Source organism: Arachis stenosperma, chromosome 4, assembly GCF_014773155.1.
Source record: "Arachis stenosperma cultivar V10309 chromosome 4, arast.V10309.gnm1.PFL2, whole genome shotgun sequence".
NCBI lineage: Eukaryota > Viridiplantae > Streptophyta > Magnoliopsida > Fabales > Fabaceae > Arachis > Arachis stenosperma.
The window spans coordinates 23,424,735-23,446,882 of NC_080380.1; the positions used below are offsets into that span (position 1 = coordinate 23,424,735).

Genomic DNA, 22,148 nt, shown 5'->3' on the forward strand with positions numbered 1-22,148 from the left:
CCCCCTGCATCATACATTTTCAGAAATTCTTGGTAGCTTTGGCCACGTGACATACCGAGAGCAACACGTGTTGATTGTTTTTCCAACCTACTTACATGCAGGAGACAAGTATGACCCAAAAACAGGAGATGGATGAATATCTGACTCCTTTAAATTTGGCTTAACGAAGTTGCTTTCCTTGCATACATTTACCAAAATTTCCAAGAAAAAAAAAATAAGGGAGAGAACGAAAGAAAGAAAAAATAGGGAAAGAGGCAGAAATATTGTAGAAATTAGTTTATAGTGATTTCTTCTAAATCTATAGTAATTTTGTGGATGATTTATCTTTGTTTAAGTGTTACCATCAGAGTCATTGATTAAGTAAAGTTTTCTAAACTTTATTAAATTTTATCAAATAGTTAAATTTTATCAAATATTTTAGAATTAAGAAGTTTTATTCCTAATTCCTCTACCCCATGTGTCTGTATGTTTTGGTGACTCACCGGCAAGGTTAAGCTGATCTGAAACCGAAGATGCTGCCTACTACTTTTTCTTTTAGCGGTGATCTACTGTAAAATCCTCTCGAAACACCCTTGTAAGGCCCATTGCTTCTTCTTCTAAATGATGCATTTTTTATTTTTTGGTGACTCACCGGCAGGGGTAAGTTCATCCGAAAAACCTCGAATATCCTGCCCACTAGTTTTTCTTGTAGCTCATGCGTTGCTTTTTTTGGTGACTCACCGGCAGGGTTAAGTTTTTTCGAATCTCTCGAAGACCGTAAATTGTCCATTCTCCGGCCAGAAACCGGCGACCGAAATCTGAAACCCTATCCAAAAATTCTTGTAAGGCTTACTGCTTCTTCTTCTAGCTCAGACGTTTGTATTTTTTCAAATTTCACTAACAATCTTGCGTTATTTGTTCTGTTACTCACTTTCTATAATCACTGTTCATGAAAGAAGATTGTTTCAATTTCGAATGCAGTAGTTGATCATAGTTGTTCATGGTGGTGTTAAATGTTAATTAGATTGATGGCCAGTGATGCATGCTCCTCAAATACGAGACGAAGCAGAGGTGGAGACGACGGACAACAGGAACTCAAAGCTGGATATGCAACCTCATGTTCGCTGCAACCTGGGGATGTAAAAGATGGTGTGGCCCCAAAATGCTTCTGTGGAAAATATGCCATCTGTTACATGTCGAAGACAAATATCCACTCGAATAGACTATTTTTTGGATGCCCATTATTAAAGGTAAGCACGCAATTCTTCATGTATGCATACTAAGTTTATGCTAAAATTGGGTCAAATTTTGAATTTTTGGAATGGAGGTTTAGACTCTAGATTTTGGTGATTTTCCTGGCTCAAGTTGTTGTGGATGTGATTTTGAATTATTAGGAATGACATGACAATTGGATATGAAAATGATTTGATTTCATAAGCGGTTTGCTGTTGAATTGGGTTGATTTTGTATATGATTTGATATTGGAGCTGGTTAATTTTGAAGAATGATTGATAATTGAAAAAAAAAGTTGATTTATTGGAAATAGATCTACCTAAATTAATAAATTGATTTTGACATGGAACTTGAACTGATATAATTTTTTTTTAAAAAATTAGAAATGATTTTTTAGATTTAGAGTTTAAGGATTAATTACAGTGATATATGTGGAGTAAATTGAATTGGAGTGTTTTGTACCACCATATATTCATTGTGTTCTATTCGATTTAGGTGACACAACTACATTGCAAATTCTTTGTCTGGGTTGATGACCACATTGTAAGGGTTAGAGCAGTGGAGCCAATAAGGGGATTGGGTGACGGCAAGCCGAATGATGTTAAAGAACATTCGGGACTGGATAACTTGATTGCTCATGTAGAGGAAAGAATAGTAAACCTAGAGAAGCTGCTGAACAAAAAGACTAGAGAAGCAGAGTTGAAGAAGAAGAATAGAAAAGCAACTGCAAGAGAGAAGAAGGCTTCATCAACAAAGTCTAATGATTAGATCAAAACAAGTTTAATCACCCGTGCCATGCACGTGATAAGATTGAAATTATAATTTTAAGTTGTTATGTTAAATTTCATTTTAATTATAATAATTTAATTAATAAAAAAATAACTTGTATGCGTTATTTTTCTTTTCTTAATATAATATTAATTGTATTAACTATAAAATAGTTATTTAATCTACTTTTTTCAATAAATCAGGCATATATACTCAATATGACCATAAATAATCTAGTAATACTTAAATCTACCAACAAAATTTTATATGTTGGTTTACTGTGAAGTAAGAAAATATCAAAATCAGCTCAAAATGAAGAACAAATTAATAGAGAATCTTAATGCAGAAAGTTTTGTAATAAACAATAAATAATTTAAACCTACTGAATAACAATTCAATGCTATCTTTTGATACCTGCAAAATATATACATGAAACAACACCGTATCAATGTTTGTATATAAAATTATATGATTAACGTAATTATAAAATTGTTTGTCAAGAGAATAAAATTATACGAATTTTAATGATAATTTTAATATTTTCAAACTATTAATGTATAATAAGAATTCATCTATTAGTTCCTAGAATTTCTAAATTTTTTTAAGTGATAGTAATAAATTTTAATAAATAAATAGATTTAGTAAGACATTTTGTTATTACCTTTTTATTATAGGCTCTCAAAAACTTCTCTATATACCACATTCATCGTGCAGTTATCTTCCAAGTGTCCATGATCTTGCAACAGCACTCGCAGACCATCTTTACTCGTTACCCTTGATAACGCAACATACAATTGACCATGGGTGAAAACTGGCCTTAGAAGGTAAATTCCAACTTTCAATAGAGTTTGTCCCTGGGACTTATTTATTGTCATTGCAAATGACATGATAATTGGGAATTGTCTTCTTTAAAACCTGACCGGCAATGTTTCATTATTTGGAATTAGATTCAGTCTTGGGATAAGAACAATACTTCCAGCTTTGTTACCAGTTAAAGTCTTGCATTCTATCACATGATTTCCCATTCTTCTAACTTGCATCCTCGTTCCATTGCACAAACCATTAGTTTAGTCTATATTCCGCAGCAACATAACAGGAGCGCCAACCTTCAGAACCAACTTGTGTGGTGGTAGACCTGAACAATTTATTCCATTTAGAATCTCCGGCGAGAAAGCATCTAACTCAAATTCCATATTTCCCTCTTCAGCACACACAGAGTCTGAACTTAAGTAGACTCTTTCTTGTCCAGGTAGCCCTGCAGTCATCTTGTTGTTGACATCAGTGACAAAAAAAATCCAAAGTTAGTGCAAGAATTGCTCTATCCTTGAAATAATTTTCAACGGATAAATTGGATAACATATTTGGATACACGAAATCAATGAGGTCATCCAAAGCTGTCTTAGAGTTCTTAATCAAAATGTCAGATAGTATATGAACGATCGATTCACTATCTGTTGTATCACCAGCCAAACTATCACCAATTTTGAGTAGCCATTCTGCAAAATTTCTGAGTTCTTGTATGTTGTTGTTTTCACCTAGTGACAATCTCATATTTTTTATAAGCTTCAAAACCTTACAGTTATGCCACAAATATGAAGAATTAATAGAAGATTGGATTATATCTTGCCTTGAGCCTCTGGGAATCACAGGTAAAAATTGTCTAAAATCTCCTCTGAGAACAACAACTTTACCTCCAAATGGCAAATGAGCATTATACGAATCTGAGCACCTTAAGATGTCTCTGAGGCATTTATCTAAAGCTTCGTAACAATACTTACTTATCATTGGAGCTTCATCCCATGTGATTAATTTGGCCTTAGCTTGGATATTAACCTTGCAAGAGGACTTCCCTGTTTAATGCTACACAAAGAATCCTCATTTATGGCAAAAGGAATTTTAAACCTTGAATGTGCAGTTCTTCCATTAGGCAACAAAAGTGTAGCAATCCCACTCGAAGCAACATTTAAAACTATACCTCCTTTAGACCTAATTGAGCATGATATAGTTGACCATAAAAATGTTTTTCCACAACCACCTTAACCGTATAAGAAGAAAAGTCCACCCATATTACCGCTAACAGCACCAATTATTTGATCATATGCAAATTTCTGCTCATTAGTTAGCCTTTTTAAATACCCACTTAGTTCATTCGCAAGAGCATTAACGTCAAAATAATTGAAACAATTGATTATTACGACTTATATATATATAAATAGAAATTATTTAATTTTAGTTTCAATTTCATATAACAAAACTGTAGTTTTCAAAAATTATGGAATCTTTTTTTGACATATGTATTATGCCATACGTATAAATTATACGGGTTATTATATAAATTCATATATATGCATAACAAAATAGTTTAATATTATATATTTTCTACATTAATTATATGTCAATATTTTAAAAAAAGAGATAAAAGAAGAGATATATAAATATGTATAATATTATTGCTATATATGAAGCAGTTTTATATTGCTTTAATTATAGAGACTTACTATAATTATATAAAATTTAATTTGAGGAAATAATTTTCCTTGCCATAAATAATATACTAAAACTGTTAGTATATTATCTTCTTTATGGTTAATTGAATTTATCAATGATTTTCCTGTGTAAATCGTTATTACCCAATTTTTAATAATTACTTAATATACAAAATTTGAAATTAGAAATTGTTATTACTAATTCAATTAATTGGTTAATTGAGTAATAATTGTCAAATTATTAAGGTGCAAAATCATTGATTTACTCAATTGATTTTCATATATTATTTATATTTCAAGTAATAATTTGAAATTATATTATTTACCCAGTTAATAATACTATTATTAAAAATTATATTTTGCATTGATTTTTAAATCAATTATTAAATAATTATTTTTGTTAAGATAATTGTTTATAAATTATTTCAAATTATATTTTGTTAAGATATAATTATTTAGATTATTACTCATGACACGGGTATAATTTCATTTTATACCAATTAATCAATTATAATTATATGACACGGGTGTAATTTCAATTTTATCTACGGATTATTTCCCGTAATAATATACAACATATTATTTACCATTATAATTTAATTTGATTGATTTCTAATTATTTACGTACATAAATGATTAAAATATATAACATAAATATCGTAATTATTATAATTCTATGATATAATTATAATTAACATATTTTATCATAATTAAATATTAATTTGATATAATTATAATGAAAATACTTTCCCAAAATAATATAATCTACTATTATTCATCCACTAATTATTTGGAAATAAACCTTAATATGATTTTTTACATCTCCACTATGAGAAATAACTACTTAGATATACCAAATAATATGTAACATATTACTACTTGTATAAGTTAAGGCATAAAGACAGGATTTAATTAAGGTGATTAAAACTTTCACCAAACAGAATATGACCTCAATCGAATAAAAAAAGGTACTCGATTTTGCATTAATTAGCTAGTCGGAGAAATAACATACTCATTCATTTTTCATGTTTCATTATATTTTTTAAATAATATATAGAAAACATGTATCTTGTGTATAAAAATGTGACTATTAGTAATTTTATTAATAAACCTTTTTTTAAACTATTACTAATTTCAATTTTAATAGAAAATATGAGAAAATAATTTCGCTTGCCATAAATAATATACTAAAACTGTTAGTATATTATCTTCTATATGATTAATTGAATTTATCAATAATTTTCCTGTGTAAATCGTTATTACCCAGTTTTTAATAACTACTTAATATACAAAATTTGAAATTGAAAATTGTTATTACTAATTCAATTAACTGGTTAATTGAATAATAATTGTCAAATTATTAAGGTGCAAAATCATTGATTTACTCAATAGATTTTCATATATTATTTATATTTCAAATAATAATTTAAAATTATATTATTTACCCAGTTAATAATACTATTATTAATAATTATTTTTTGTATTGATTTTTAAATCAATTATTAAATAATTATTTTTGTTAAGATAATTATTTATAAATTATTTCAAATTATATTTTGTTAAGATATAATTATTTAGATTATTACTCATGGCACGGGTATAATTTTATTTTATACCAATTAATCAATTATAATTATATGACACGGGTGTAATTTCAATTTTATCCACCGATTATTGGTAAATAAATTTTATTCTAATTATAAATAAAATCTATTTTTATTGACAAATAAATTGTCTTTAGGTCAACGATTTAATATATGTGTAGGTTCATTTTTTGTCAAATATAATGAAAATACAAATAAAGAAATAAAGAATAAAAATAAACTTAATAATATCTTACACTACTTCATTTTATTAAATTATTTAAAAATAGCACATCCACAAAAAATAATCATAATAGATAAATTGAGGCAATAATTTAAAATTCTATAATTATAATTTAATCAAATACTAATAGTAAAACCAAATTACCTAAACAATATTGAACCTATTCTAATCCTTATTCACGTATAGTATAGAATCATTCTTGTAACGACAACCAACTGAAATAACATCGTAAGTGTTAATATTTAGAATTCGTGCAGAGTCAGACCATCCTCTTGTTAGATAAGCTTCATTATCCGCTATCTATGCAATGCGGCAAGGTATAGAATTGCCACACCGAGAAACCAAACTAACTCTTATTCCCCTCAATGGCATTGCATGCATACAAAAGAAAGCTGGTAATTTCTGAAAAATATTAAAATATGTTAAAAAATTATTCTAATAATGAACAGCTTAAACTAAGAAAAATTTAAATATATTACCAATCGTTGAAATTGCATATCTGAATTTGTCATGAATTTAGCAAAACTGAACGCTTACATCCTTCAGTAAAGTAGAGACTATTGCCTCTTCTTTGAACGCTTACATCCATGTAGTTGGAACCCGAATCAGTGAAGACAACTCGATGAGGTATTTTATGGATGTGATGCATTGTAAATGATTGTGGCAAAAGATAATCGAACTGGAACATTAGACGATAAGAATAACTTAGAGTAACAACAAATAAAAAATTATCAAAAGAATAATATAATAGAATGAGTATATAAAAAAATATTATAAAAAATTATAAATTGTACTTTAAAAGGATCAACTTCAATAAAAAACGAAGAATACATTCTTATTCTATGAAATAGTAAAAAAAAAACACTAAATATAAAATTATGAATTGACTCTCAAATTTAGATTCATGTACCATAGAAAAACACTATATATAGACTTTAGTAAAACAAAAATAAATATGTAAATTATCTATTATTAAGGTAATTTTTTAATAATACATTAAATTTTGATTTGATACAATTATAATGAAGATATGTTTCTAAATTAGTATAATTATATATTATTATTCATTAAATATTAATTATAATATAATTATATTAAAGATATTTTTTATAAAATAATTTAGAAAAATTATTTGATATACGTGAATTGGGTAACAAATATTTTTTTATTATTGTTATTACTATTATTGATATTATTATTATCACTAAAATTATTAAAAGTATTTTTAATTGATAATTGATAAGTAGTTTAATAATGCATTAAATATTGATTTGATATAATTATAACGAGGATATGTTGCCAAATTAGTATTATTATATATTATTTATTTAGTATTAATTATAATATAATTACAATAAAATAATTTAGAATAGAAAAAAATTTATTCGTTTTGGAGGGAAAATGGAGGCATGAAAGATCAACACGTCACCTTTAGTAGCTGGAAAAAAACCCAATTTTAGTATATTAAGTAGACTAGAACCACAAGCACCTCTAATAGGTTTAGAAACTTAAGAATAATTTCCTTCTTTGTTCTGTTTGTCGAAGACAATAGCATGACATCGTTATTAAATTGCTGTAGGGTTACAAAAGATCAATGATGATTGTTTGTTTGGAGATAGTTCTAGGTAATTATGTTATCTATGATAGTTTGTAAATTTTTCTTTTAGAATGTAAACACAAAATTGATTGAAAATTTTAAAAGAAAAATTGCTGATGTCGTTTCGTGACATAAACTTTCTTTGATATGGATAAGATGGTTGGAATTTGATTATGTATGTAGTGAAGTGTTCTTGTTTTACCTATAGATACATATATGTCTTACGGTATATATTTTTGTGAGTTGTGAATTAGTTATCCAAGTTCCTTTGTAATTTCAATAGCATATAAAGGCTAATATGTTGTAGTAACTCGTCCAAAAACCAGAAAATAACATTTTGTTTTTATTGACATGAATGCTTAACATTGCAATCATGTAATAACTCAATGTTTGACAATTCTGTAAGAGTAGCAAGGAGAAAGGGATGATAAAATAGACAGATTATTTGGTGACTCCCATGACAAATCATCCAGCCACCATAATAGATAATTGACACCTGAATGGGGTCTTCATTACTCTAGTATATCACCAAACATGTCAGCAATTTGTTTTTCTTCTTATATAGTAACATTCAATGTGTATGGCTTATTAAAGGTCTTACCATGTAAGGGTTAGGTTGGGTCATCATTCAACACAGTAGTGGTATCTACAATTGTTGTCATGACACCTGTGATCATCATGTAAATTTGTCTTATAACTTATTTCAACTAGTTTCTTAAATGCCTGTTTATATGTCGTCATTTTTTGTAGAATCGTGTTACATAGTAAGGTATAGGTTGAATTTTGTATGCATATTAAGATAAATTATGTCGACCGTGTCGATTCATCATGATCCCCATTGAGTTCTTGTTAGGAATTAAGGTGTAAGATAGTAGAGGAGTTGGTATTCGATATTTTTTTCCCAGTGTAAGTTATTTTAATTAAGGGAATATTTAGTCTTTTTGACATGCTTAGGATTAAGCTCGGTGAACTAATTGGAAAAACATTTAATTTTTGGTAGTTCAAGTCTCTCTAAAAGTAAAGTGGGCTAGCAAGCAAAATGGGCCAGCTACAAAAAAAAATTAATGTATATGAGTAAAAACTTCAGCAAGTGGCTTAATGTAGCAAGTGGCTTGAAATTGGTTAAGCCCAACTTTTTCTGGAATTCTAATATGCAGATCTTTCATATACCTCCAACAAGGTACTCATCATTGGCTTAAAGCACTGAGACTTAAAGTCAGCTATTAATTCATTGTGTCTATATTTTTTAAGGCCCTATCCAGGTCATGCATGAAGTCAATGAGGGTATTCTTGCGATTAACATAAAATCTGATGAGAGAGTTTATACCTTCACACTGTGACGTCGTTCTTATGTACCCGAAAAACTTATCCCGTAGGAAACAATGGGACCATATCGCACGAGTTTCGTACGTCTTTTCCATCCAGGTACTCCCAACAAGGTTGTGCTTATCCAAAATAGCTGCCCATCTCCGATCAAAATCTCTGCGGTCGTTGTTGTCGTATATAAGACCCTTAAAATCCCGTAGAAAATTAAGATTCTTTATATTTTCACATGCATTTCTCTGAAGATGCCATCCGCATAACCGATGGGTCGCATCAGGAAGAACATTCTTGATTGCATCTCGCATGGCAAGGTCTCTATAAGTTATTACTGCTTTAGAACTTTTTCCACCCGTCGATTCAACAAATATTTTTAACAACCACTTATACGTGTTTGTGGTTTCGTCGGATAGTAGGCCGGAGCCAAAGATGACAGTCTGCCCATGATGATTGCATCCGGAGAAAATGACCAAAGGTTTATTGTATTTATTCTTCTTGTATGTTGAATCAAAGGCAACAATATCTCCAAAGCAGTGATAGTCGACAATTGATTGCCCATCTGCCCAAAAAATATGCTCGAGCCCTTTGTCACTAGTAAAAGTATACTTTCCAAAGAACAGTGGATCGTTGTTTAACTTGCCAATCAAATAATTTATCGCCACATTGGCATCCCCATTTTTTACTTTTGATCTACGATAACAATCAATGTGGTTGTACAAATCTTTGCGTGTGAAGTCAGCATGACGATATCCACCCTTTTAGAACGCAATATATCCCATAATATAGCACGTCTTGACACCAAAATTATGAAGATTTTTCATTTGGACTTCATCAGTAACAGTGAGACGACGATTGGCTGGAATGAGATACACAAATTGGGGGGGGGGGGGAGGGGGTCAGATCGTGGTTGTGAGATTCCACAAAACATGATACCTTCCATCTTCCACAACCATAGTCATGATTTACCCTAAGCCGAGTTGGACACTTGGTTCGTGTGAGTGGCCTTGCCTCCCTTGATCTATCATCCAGATCAAGATACCTCATATTCCTCCAGCCCTTCTTATTGCAAACAAGTTGCCTGTAAATGATTCTACCTTCGTTATCCCTAACAATGTCGTCCTTCCTCATTACAGATCCATGCCAACAAGCATAAACGTTATAAATTGGAAAGCCTTATCCTCTGTCCTAAACTCCAGGTTCCAAATATCCTCCACCATTAAATTCGCTATTCTTTTTACACCACAATCTTATTCACTCTTGCTAGTAGAATTCAACGAATCCACATTGTCATCTTCAGCATCATCTTCTGCATTCGATTGATAATCGAAATCGCCCACCCAAATCATTATCAGAATCATTCTTAACATCATCCTCGTTTGTAGACATAATTTTACCCCTGCCAAAATCCAAGTTGGTGACAAAAAATGTGAATAAACAAAACCAATGGCAGCAACTACAGGAAGCTAACCTAAGTTGTATGTAAAATTACCGAAACCAAACCCATTTAAACTAACCCAATTGTTTACGACTCCAGCATAAGGTTTTAATTTCAATGCCCCAAACCTAGCCACAACATAGAATTGGATAATGTGACTTAATTTCCAAATTTCAGAATAGCAACCCAACACCCTAAATAGAGAACTGTTGAAAAGGCATAGACTATCATCAAAATTAAACTAATCTGGATTAACAAAAAAACTTAATTGGACATAACTTGATGACAACCAAAGGTTGAGCTTGAACGGGTAAAAATAAACTACTGGAGGGGGTGATCTTACCTAATCCGCTGCACCTAATTTGAAGGCAGCTGAAAAATGGGGATGGTAAACCAACTTCTACCATCCACAGTTTCGTTAACAGCAGAAGTTCAGCTACAATTTTCTCTACTGAAGCCACATCAGGTTAGCATTCGGCCTCTCCTCAGTTAACGGTGATGCCTAGCTGACAGAACCAGAGTACCAGTTCCGGCTCCAGTAACTCAAAACATATATAATTCTTGCTAAATGGACGTTGGGTTGATTAATGTATGGTATAACATACAACGAAGGGCCGAAGGCCACAAAAACAAAATAGAGTTAGGTACTATGAATGCTTGTTGTCATTTGAGTGTGTTGAATGGCACCCTGCGAACCGATTAATGCGCTAGTTTGGATATGCACAACCCGTCCCTGATCCTACAAAAGTCATTAGAGTGGATGACCATTGCATCACTCTTCGCGGAATGCAAATCCATGACTGAAGCGGGTTACATGCGAGATGGATAGAAGTTTGGCACAACCGCCGCAACAGTCGGTGCGAGAACAGCATCCCCTTTCAATCGCCGACTTTAGACCATCTGTTGATTACTAGACTTCGTACTTGGATGCCTTCGGGATATGGCTGAGATTGTCGGAGGGAGTTTTTCAGCAACCACCTCAGCAATAATCACAACACCTACTTCCGCAATAACTACAACAGCCACCTTAGCAACAATTACAGCTTTATCCAGTCTTTCAACTGTTTCCTTATTACCAGCATTATCCACCCTACCAACAACAACAATAACTAGAACCATCATAATATTATGTAGTGTTTCAGCTATTTTTTTTTATTACCAACCAGAACCATCACAACAACCAGAATCATCACAGCACAGCCACCACGAGCCACAACATGAATTGTTTCAACCACATTGGACATTAGTTGATAGTGCCTCTCATCAAAGGCATACTACTTTTGACCACACCTTAGATCATATGTCGATTTATTCTCGAAGGAGTGGTAGCGTCCCTTCACACTTCTTAATCGACAGAGCTCGTGTCAATGTACTACCAGACAGGCCGAGTGGTCTTGATTTGAACATGGCACAAGAGGAGGATGTTGACGAGTACAACTTTGGTGCGTATGCTTCGGGAGAGACAGGTGAGTCGGGTGCGACAGAGGGAGAGGCAGGTGTTGGTAAGTCTACTCCGTAAAAATTTAGTAAGTTGATGAATGAAGAGATGAAATGAATGGCCAAAAAAAAGTAAGAAGGTGTTGAATAATTTTTGTATAAATTTATTATATCGAATTCTTGTATTAATAATAAAAGTACTTTTTTATTAAAAATTTGTGTTTAGTCATATTTAGTTATAAACTTAACGAAAATTTTCAGTTACATTAATTCATGAAGTTATAAAATAAGTTCAAATACATTAATGCATAACATTAACATGAAAACTCAAATACATTAATTCATAATATTAACTAAAAAATGTAAATACATTAATTTTAATACAGTGAACAATAAATACCTATGAATCACCACTGCTATCATCAATCCTATTCGGTTCAATACATTAAGGATATCTATTTTATATATGATTGTCTTCTGCATAGATGATATATATGAGGATTACACATTTTTCTATGAGTCTATTTCATTCAAGTAGTGGGTTAATTTGGAATGATATTTTGACATTCGTCTCTGATTTATTACTTTTTACAATTTTAAAAAATACAAAAAATTGTAATATTTGAGTATCTGACTTCTATTAAAAAATGAGATAATACTCAATTTGGTTTTTCAACTTGCACGCAAATCTCATTTAGTCCCTGAAATTTTAATTAGCTCTATTTAGTCCCCAAACTTTGTGAATGTGACTGATGTTAGTTCTTGGGATAATTTTTAATACACAAGCGTTAATAGAACACTGATGTAGACGGTCGGATGTCATGTTGGACCTACAAAACGATGTCGTTTTTGTTTTGGTGCTCAAATAGTCTAAAAAATAATATCGTAAGTGATATTTATTAAAATTTTTCCTCCTAAAACAAGTGATCCGACATTGTTTTTGGGTTATTTAAGCACAAAAATCAAAATAATATCATTTTATTAAGTTCTAGCATGATTAAGGGCTTGTTTGGGTGAGCTTTTAAGAAAAGATCTTTTTTCGAGTTATCTTTTTTTAAAAGATCTTACAGAGAAGTAAAAGTAATTTTATGTTTGAATATCTTATGTAAAAAGACTTTTTTATCTATTAATTATGTTTGGGCATAACAATAATAAAAGTACTTTTTTGTTTATTTATTATATGAAAAACATTTTTTTAAGGAAAAAAATCTTTAAAAAAAAGATGTAAATTACAGTTTCTCAAAAAAAATCTTTTTTTTTTTATTTTACCAGTGCTTTTACTTTTACTATTAAAAATTTGCTAAACACGTTAAATTAAAAAAATATCTTTTTTTAATAAAATAATAACGCTCAAACATGCACTTAGTTATTCATGTCAACTCTTTTTTTATCGACCAAAAAATTAATATAAATCACATTTGTAAGGTTTAAAAACTAAAAAAAAATAATTAAAACTTTAAAAATTAAATTAAGAATCACATTTAAATTCAAGACTTTTAAAATTAGTCTGAGAGAATTCACCATTTTCATATTTAAAATTTTCTTGAAACGTGTTGCAATGTGGATATTCGCAAATCCACATTAATCTATCAACTTCATTTGACTCTGCTCAGATTACAATCAAATCACGTCTCCTTTAAATAAATAAATCACTCGAGTGTCAGTATCTTAAATCTTAATTCATTCGCACACTCGTGTTGAATTTATCAGCTATGGACCTATGGTCAAGGTTCACAAGAACATCAAAGGGCCTTGAAGAACAAGAATCATCATCACCATCACAGTCAGAACCAACAGCGAAAATTTCTTCCATTTTCATCTACCCTATCAAATCATGCCGTGGGATTTCTGTTTCCAAGGCTCCACTCACTCCTACTGGTACGATTCACACACACTAAGATATACATATAACGTATTAGTACTAATTTATGTTATCCTTTTTGAAAAAAATCGAAACTTTATTATGACAGGATTTAAATGGGATCGGAATTGGTTGGTGGTGAATTCCAGAGGCAGGGCATACACACAAAGAGTTGAGCCAAAGCTTGCTTTGGTTGAGGTTGAACTTCCAACTGAGGCATTTGATGAAGGTTTTGATATTAAGAAAGATTCCTTTATGGGTAAGATTGCTTATACATTTTCCTTAATCCATAGTATTAATAATTCCTAGGTTTTGTAGTTCTTCAATTTTGATAGTGGAAAATTGATTCAGGTAGAATTAGTTCTGATAGAATTGATTTTGAATCAAAGTGGTTTTATGTTTGATAGTTCTTCTAAGAGTGATTTTGAAAATAAAGTAAAAAGCTTTTGCTTCTCCCAAAATTGATTCTAGAGACAAGAGGCTTCAAACGTTTCTGCCAACTTTTTGTTAGAAACCACTAGAAGGATTTAGAGTTGTATAGCACAAGGGGCATTAGAGTTTCCTAAAGTACTCACTATGTATTTGGCTATTTGCTTGATTAGTTTTTTTCCTTTTAAATTGATATCAAGTGGAGTTGATTTGTCATTTGAGTTTGAGTTTTGTTCTGAATTTGGTGTTAAAACTTCATTTCTCTTTGATTGATTTCAAAAAAAGAAAAGAAGTAGCAGAAGTTGAAATGTTGCTGAGCTTTTGGTTTGCGTATTCTTGGTGATTATTATGGCTTTGGTCAATGAATATACTTGATATTACAGTGTTGAAAGCACCTGGAATGCAACCTCTCAATATTTGTTTGAGTAAACCACATGAAGTAGCAGATGGTGTCTCTGTATGGGAATGGAATGGATCTGCCTGGGACGAGGGAGCCGAAGCATCTCAGTGGTTCTCAGATTATTTAGGGAAACCGAGTCGACTAGTCCGGTTCAATAATGGTAACTCTGAATTTATGCAACCTCAAATAATGATATTACGAGAACATGAATGTTTGTAGATTTTGTTATGTTAGACATTTACTGAATTGTAAATTATTATTACATTTTAAAGCTGCTTTGCAAACAAATGAATTGGTTCACAAACATGAGTACATGTCAAATTAAATCTCATAACTTTTAAGCATGGCAAGACAAAATTCCTGTTATATCATAACTCTGTAGAAGGAACAAAATTGTTTCTCAAAGATTTTTGGGGCTGATGAGGTTGTGTTATGTTTGAAATAGGAGTGAAGCTCTTCACATAAATTTTGTTTTATGCATCTTATTGTTATTTTTTGTTATGATAAATATATTTAATATTATGTAATATAATGTACACCAGTCATCAATGAATTCCTTAATGCAATTCAAAACATTGCTCACGTTGACAAAAATGATTTTCCAAAGATTCCAGTGTTATATTCCAAGCTAAATTATTTTATGTCCTTTTAAATTTTCCAAATACAGATTCACAAGTTAGACCAGTGGATCCTGATTACGCTAAGGGTCATCAGATCATGTTTTCTGATTGTTTTCCATTCTTACTTGCATCTCAGGTTTGTGGGAGTTGACAATGAAGTCTGAATTCACTAATCTGCTGAATCTTTAATCAGTGTACTTGTTAATTGTGACTTTCAGGAATCATTGGATGCAGTTAACCAGCATCTCGAGGATCCTGTGCCTATTAATCGGTTTAGACCCAAGTATCAATTTTTCTATTTACTGTTTATTTATTTATATAATGATACGATTATCTTTGTTTCATAAGAGTTGTTGCCGGATTAAATGGACGATTAATCACATAAGTCATAACCAAGATTCGGGTGGTTTGTGGTGTAGTATCCTTGTTGAGGGTTGTGAACCATTTTCCGAGGACTTGTGGACAGAGATCAAGATAAGCAGTTTCTCGTTTCTTGGTGTGAAGCTATGCTCTCGTTGTAAGGTGAAAAGCTCTGTTTTGCTCTTTCCTTTATGTATCATACATATTAGGCCAATATGCTAAAAAAAAACTTGTAACTTTGTGCTAACAATTTTGTCTTGACATGTATGGTATGGTTGTTGTCATGATCTTACACCACTCTATACCAATCATGACTTTATGAGACCTCAACATACAAACCTTTTCGCCAACTATAATTGATCATTCATATCAGCACATGGGTTTTCTATCCTTAGGTTAGATGATATTAAACACGGAAACCAATGATTTGCCATGCTTATATTGACCTTCGATGTCAGTGTCGTATTTCTAAGGAAGGCTAGTGTCACATTTTATAAAATCCAGAGGTATTGAGTGTCATATAACTTAAATATCACTGGAGGTTATTATATAATTTTACACCAACCCTAACCTTAGGGGACATCAGTGTAATTTACCCTTTGTTTTATTGATATTGATCTACTCAGCTATGATGATCTGTAATTATTGGAAAACATATGGGGACACATCAATACCTACATTTAAACTTTCCAAGTATGTTACTAATTTCGATTAAAAAGAAGAAAAAGGAAGAAATAACTTTCTTGCATGGATTGTGGTTGTCTATTTAACATGAATGCTGACTGGTTATGTTTGTGATGGTTAGGTACCTTCAATCAATCAAGCGACCGCAATTTCTGAACCAGAACCAAACCAAACACTGATGAAAATTAGGTCTGGCAAAGTCTTGAGACCAAAGGGAAAAGACCAAAACAAGGTAAGCCATTCAGTCATATAAAGCTTTCAATGAAGAGTTATGTTATTTGAGATCATCCTTTCTTGGACACCAAGCCAACGGTAGAGACAAGCAAGTAAATTCGACATCCCAGGAAAAAAATGAGTACAAATATCATTTGTGTAACAAATAATCTTTTTGCCGAAGGCGAGGGATGTTAAAATGACAATCGAACTGCATTTTGCAGACATACTTTGGTCAGAACATGGTTTGGAATTGGAGAGATTGTTATGCAAAAAAGAATGGCAATGTCCTTAATGTTGGGGATCCTGTTTATGTCATGAAGAAGGTCACTTCTGCTGCTGAAGCAGCTGCTTGAATCCTTGAACCCTTGAACTATATATGTAATCTGCACTCGTTCTATATAGTTTTGGTTAATTTTGGTATTAGTATTAGTACTAGTTTCAACTTTCAATGATGAAAACAAAGAGATCACTGTGTCTGCCCAACTTTGTTAACAATAATTGTAACGCATATGCAATTATTATGTGTTAAAAAAAAAAAAAATCATCAATATGAAGGTTAGAAGGAAAAAAAATTATTCAATATTTTTCTTTTGTATTAATTTTTTTTTGTTACATACTTTTGTTGTATAAAGATTGAATGTGATTTTACCCGAAAAAAAAAGAGATGGAATTTTTGGTGAGACAATTGAATAACAAATATCAGCAAAGTTTTAACTTATGATTAAATTTATTTTTATTATTTCTTTCTTAGTTTTCTTGCGTCTTCAATATATATCTAATTTTACCCATGCTCTTCTATCTTCTAATCAGATAGTTAAAAAAAAAAAATTAATCTCTACATAAAAGTGTTTTGTGATTTCAAGCTTTATAAGTCTGAAGAGAACGAAATTCACTAAACGCGCTGCTTATGTTGCGGACCTCTTTAACAGACTTTTAAATCAATTCAAATCAATTAACGCGTAAATATATAACTTCTATTTTGGATCTCCTTTTTGCTTCATTTTTTTTTCGATTTTCATGTTTCTGAAATCAAGCTTTGAAATTGTTTTGAAAATAATAGAACTTCAGAAATACACCCAAACGATTACAGAAATATACTCAAACGATTATAGAAATACACCCAAACGGTTACAGAAAGAATTATAGAAATACACCCAAAGAATTACAGAAATACACCCAAAGGATTTAAGAAATACACCCAAAACATGGGGGAGACAGTATATTTCTTCTTAAAATCATTTAACGTTTTGTTGGTTAAGAATGAGGCACATGGCAGAGACAATCTAGAAAAAAAAAACCTAGAAGAACAGTAAAATGATACCTTGAATAATGTTTATTTGTTTTTTCTAGTGATTTTTGATGGAGATTTATATTTTTTTCTTGATTTCTTCTACTCTTCGCGAGGAGTTGGAACGTGTCTTCAGAATCGTAGTTTGTTTCGAATGTCGCTTGAATCTTGACGGTTTGCATTTTGATTGAGGAAGAAGAGGAAGAGTGTGGCATAATGAATGCGTGTGTTGGACACTCGATTTTAAAGGAGTGGTGCGTGTATTTTTTTCTTGGACTTGGGCCAACTTGTATAGCTTGTAAGACAGAAAGACTTGTATGTATAGCAGGTCTCTAAAAAAAATTACTAACAAAAGAGATAGTTTTATCACTTTACAGGTCTTTATAATTTTATCGAATTTTTAATTAAGTATATATATATATATATATATATATATATATATTTAATTAGATTTTTATACCATTTAATTTTTTTTTCAATTAAGTTCTTACCATCTAAAAAAAGTTTGAAATAATAAAATATTCTGTTAAAAAAATAAAAATTCTAAAATTAAAGATAGAAATCTAATCTAAAACACCTTAATATTTTCTAAATTTCAAAAATACTTTTATTATTTTTTTCAGACTTAGAAACTCTAAATCGTTTGGTGTATTTTCGTTGAGCTCTGCTGCTGGATTTCTACTAAAGGGAAGTTTTGTGATGCTGATTTCCTTTGTCAGCATAATATGCTTACAAATCGTGTAAGCATGAGCAGGCAACACGTGTATTGAAATGTGGAGAAATAGTGTTGAGGGAATGCGCTTACTCGCTGAGGATTGATGCGTCTTTTTGGTTCTCATTTTCCGTAAAATGAAAGTTGTATAATTATTTAATTAGTTGTTAATGGAGTTGCTTAAGAAAAATAATAGGTGGATTGCATGAATTACAACTATTTTGTATGATTCCAATAAAAGATAATATTGGGCTCCTATATACGTGGCCCTAATTGGAAGAACAAGGGAATGTAAAATTTGTTTGACATAAAAAAGGAAAAACAATTGTTCATGTATATTTTTTTAATTTTTATTTTAATATAAATACTATTATGTAATTTTTTTATTAAGATTTTTTATTTTTCCAAAATTTCTTTTAAGTTTCGCTACTAATAACATACAATTTAATCTATCAATTAAAATACTCATTTATAATTATTTTTATTTTTAAATTAGTCATAATTATATTAATGTTTCAAAAATAGAAATAATAATACATAATATATACTTATTATTATTGTAATAATTTTTATTTATCTTTAATATTTTAATTTATTACAAAAATATTTAATTCAAACTTTTTCATATATTTTATCATTAATAAAAATATTAAAAATAGTTAAATTTTTTTTAACCAAAAATAAGAAGATTTAAATCCGCAACCTCTTAGTAGTAATATATATTTTATATTATTAATATTATTATAGTAGTAAAATTAATAAAATGAAATATACTTTTTATTATATATTCTATTTATTTTTTTATTTTATCATTAATAATGAAATATATAAAAAATTTAAATTTAATTTTTTTGTAACAAGTTAAAATATTAAAAATAAATTCTATTTTCACGAGTTGCATTACCCAACCCTTTTGGACCTTCATGCAAATCGTAACAATTTTTACTAAAAATGCCCAAACACATCAAGCCCAAAAAGAAACAGCCCACTAAACCCACCCACTTTATCATACTTAACTAACCAAATTATTATCCCTAATCAAACTCTTAAACAGAACCAAAGTCACTATGCGTATAAACCATCCACGCGTCTTGAGTTAGTGCTGACACCCAGTGACAGCATATTATGTTGACAATTCAAAAAAGCACAACAGAATTTTCCTCTACTAAAAACCCTTACCCTCACCCTTCCTAGCTCTCACTGTGTTTTGCCCTCCCTCTCTCATCCCCGCTCTCACCTCCTGCTCTCTCATCTCCCCTATCACCCTCTTCGTAGATCTGATTAGAACCAATGGAAAAAAAAGAAGATTTATGGAAAGCACATGCAAGTGGTAGACTAGTGACGGTGAGTATGAAGCCGGCAGTGGTTCAATGACGAAGATGGAGGAATAGCCATCGTGAGGGCAGCTGGGTGCCTCTCTCTCTCTCTCTCTCTCTCTCTCTCTCTCTCCCTCCTTGCTTGCTATCGCCACACACACCAGCCATCTTGCACACCTTCGTCTCCACCTTCCCCTTATCAACAACGCCGTTTGGCCATGCGTTGTGCGCCATTGTCGCGTTGGGTGATTCTGCCGTTGTGGACGTCGTTGTCTTCCTCAGCCGATTTTGTTCCCTACCAAGTATGATTGCCGACGTTCAGAGCTCATTTATGATTCAGTTGGTGGTTTCTAAATCAGAATATGGAATTGTTGTAGACTTGTGATTTGAATTTGTCGTGGTTCTGGAATTTAAAATTTGTATAATTGAATTGTTAATGCTGGATCCGGAATTGTTAACTGCAATTTTGTTGTTAATTTTTTTTGGATATGAATCTATTGTTACCGACAAGTTGCTCCCTTCCAATACGTGTACGCATCATGCACGCGTACGCGTCGCTTGTCTGCACACTATCCACGCGTACGCAAGCTTTGCGCGTGCGTGTCCCTAAACGCCAGATCAAATATGGCAAATTGTCTATCGTTGCGAAGCTCCGGATGTTAGCTTTCCAACACAACTATAACCGCCTCATTTGGACCTTTGTAGCTCAAGTTATGATCGATTCAGTACAAAGAGGTCAGGGCTGACAGCTTTGTAGTTCCTTCAGCTTCTTGTATTCCTTCCACTTTTGCATGCTTCCTTTCCATCCTCTAAGCCATTCTTGCCCTATAATCTCTGAAAACACTTAACACACATATCAAGGCATCAAATGGTAATGAGAGAGGATTAAACATAGCAAATTTAAGGCCAAAGAAGCATGTTTTCAATCATAGCATAAGATTAGGGAGAAAAGTGTAAAACCTGCGAATTCTGTGAATAAATGTGAGAATAGTGGATAAAATCTACTCAATTAAGCACATGATGTACCACGAAATAGTGGTGCATCAAATCTCTCCACACTTAAACATTAGCATGTCCTCATGCTAAGCTCAAGAGAAACCATACGAATGAAGAGGAATGGTAGAAAGTATGAAATGCAACCTATCTATATGAATGCGACTACATGCAAAATGCTTTTACCTACTTGGTGAAAAGTAAATAAACCCTTCAAGAACAAATATGAACTGGATTTCACTAATTCAAATCATAAAAATGAAGTACAAATAGACTTGCAGAAGAAAATAGCTCATGAAAGCTGGGAACAAAGAATCGAGCATCGAACCCTCACCGGAAGTGTATACACTCTAATTACTCAAGTGTTTAAGGTTCAATTCTCTCAATTCTCTACTAATCTTGCTTTCTAAGGCTTGCTCTTCTTCTACCAATCAACAGAAATTTAATGCACAAATACACAAATCAAGAGGTCTTTTAAGGGTTGTAATGCTGTCAAGGTCAAGGTAGGATTGTATTTGGTCAAGTGGACTAAAATTTGAATCTTTAATTAACCTAAACTTCTCACCTAACTTAAAACAATTCATGTAATCATAATATAAAGCCTAACTACCCATTAACTATGTTTTGCCATATATTCATGCCTCCCAGTTTTAGTACAACTCATATGCATTGCTTTCACCATTTACTTTGGGGCATTTTGTCCCTTTTTTATTTATTTGCTCTTTTCTTTTCTTTTTCTCTCTTTTTTTTCCTTTGTATATTTTTTTTTCTTTTATTTTTCTCAATGCATATGATTAAGGTATTGAATGCATAAACATGTCCTCAACATTCTTTGCACATTTTTACAAAAAGTATACAACACCCGATTCTCAAACAAAAAATTGGCAAATCCAGCTTTTCCACACTTAAATCATTAATACTCTCACTAGTCTAAGCTAACCAAAGATTCAAATTAAGGACATTATTATTTTTCGCTTAGAGTTAGTGATGAGCTAAAATAGGCTCAACATTGGTTTGCAAAGGATAATGAAAGGGTAAGGCCATATGGGTATGTAAGCTCAATGAAACAAAGGCATCAATCATATAAGTGCATGCATACATCAAACAATGGAAATATAGAATTAAGCAAGACAAAGATCACAATTTTAGAGAGAACAACACACACCAAAATTAAAACATTGGTTGAT

The 22,148-nt window shown here is 31.3% G+C and overlaps 2 protein-coding genes and 1 long non-coding RNA gene across 3 annotated transcripts; 2 read left to right on the forward strand and 1 right to left on the reverse strand.

The window, feature by feature from the left end:
• Positions 1–226: 226 nt before the first annotated feature.
• Positions 227–1,927, forward strand: LOC130973321 (uncharacterized). The gene is made up of 4 exons (XR_009084111.1): positions 227–574; positions 727–821; positions 1,004–1,229; positions 1,708–1,927. It is a non-coding gene; the product is annotated as an uncharacterized LOC130973321 (long non-coding RNA).
• A 7,186-nt stretch (positions 1,928–9,113) lies between these two features.
• Positions 9,114–10,338, reverse strand: LOC130974779 (protein FAR1-RELATED SEQUENCE 4-like). The gene is made up of 2 exons (XM_057899633.1): positions 10,144–10,338; positions 9,114–9,965 (listed from the first exon to the last, which is right to left on the reverse strand). The coding sequence occupies exons 1-2, from the start codon at positions 10,336–10,338 to the stop codon at positions 9,114–9,116; spliced, it is 1,047 nt and encodes a 348-aa protein (XP_057755616.1).
• A 3,367-nt stretch (positions 10,339–13,705) lies between these two features.
• Positions 13,706–17,232, forward strand: LOC130976926 (uncharacterized). The gene is made up of 8 exons (XM_057901881.1): positions 13,706–13,960; positions 14,053–14,202; positions 14,756–14,932; positions 15,440–15,528; positions 15,611–15,675; positions 15,812–15,914; positions 16,558–16,668; positions 16,874–17,232. The coding sequence occupies exons 1-8, from the start codon at positions 13,795–13,797 to the stop codon at positions 17,003–17,005; spliced, it is 993 nt and encodes a 330-aa protein (XP_057757864.1). The 5' UTR covers positions 13,706–13,794; the 3' UTR covers positions 17,006–17,232.
• Positions 17,233–22,148: the final 4,916 nt, after the last annotated feature.

Coding starts and splice junctions, on each gene's coding strand:
- LOC130974779 (XM_057899633.1), bottom strand. CDS start 10,338: ATGAGGAAGGACGACATTGTTAGGGATAACGAAGGTAGAATCATTTAC. Junction 9,966..10,143: donor ATGGTTGTGGAAGATGGAAG/GTATCATGTTTT, acceptor GCGTTCTAAAAG/GGTGGATATCGTCATGCTGA.
- LOC130976926 (XM_057901881.1), top strand. CDS start 13,795: ATGGACCTATGGTCAAGGTTCACAAGAACATCAAAGGGCCTTGAAGAA. Junction 14,203..14,755: donor TAAGAAAGATTCCTTTATGG/GTAAGATTGCTT, acceptor TTGATATTACAG/TGTTGAAAGCACCTGGAATG. Junction 15,676..15,811: donor ATTAATCGGTTTAGACCCAA/GTATCAATTTTT, acceptor TTTGTGGTGTAG/TATCCTTGTTGAGGGTTGTG.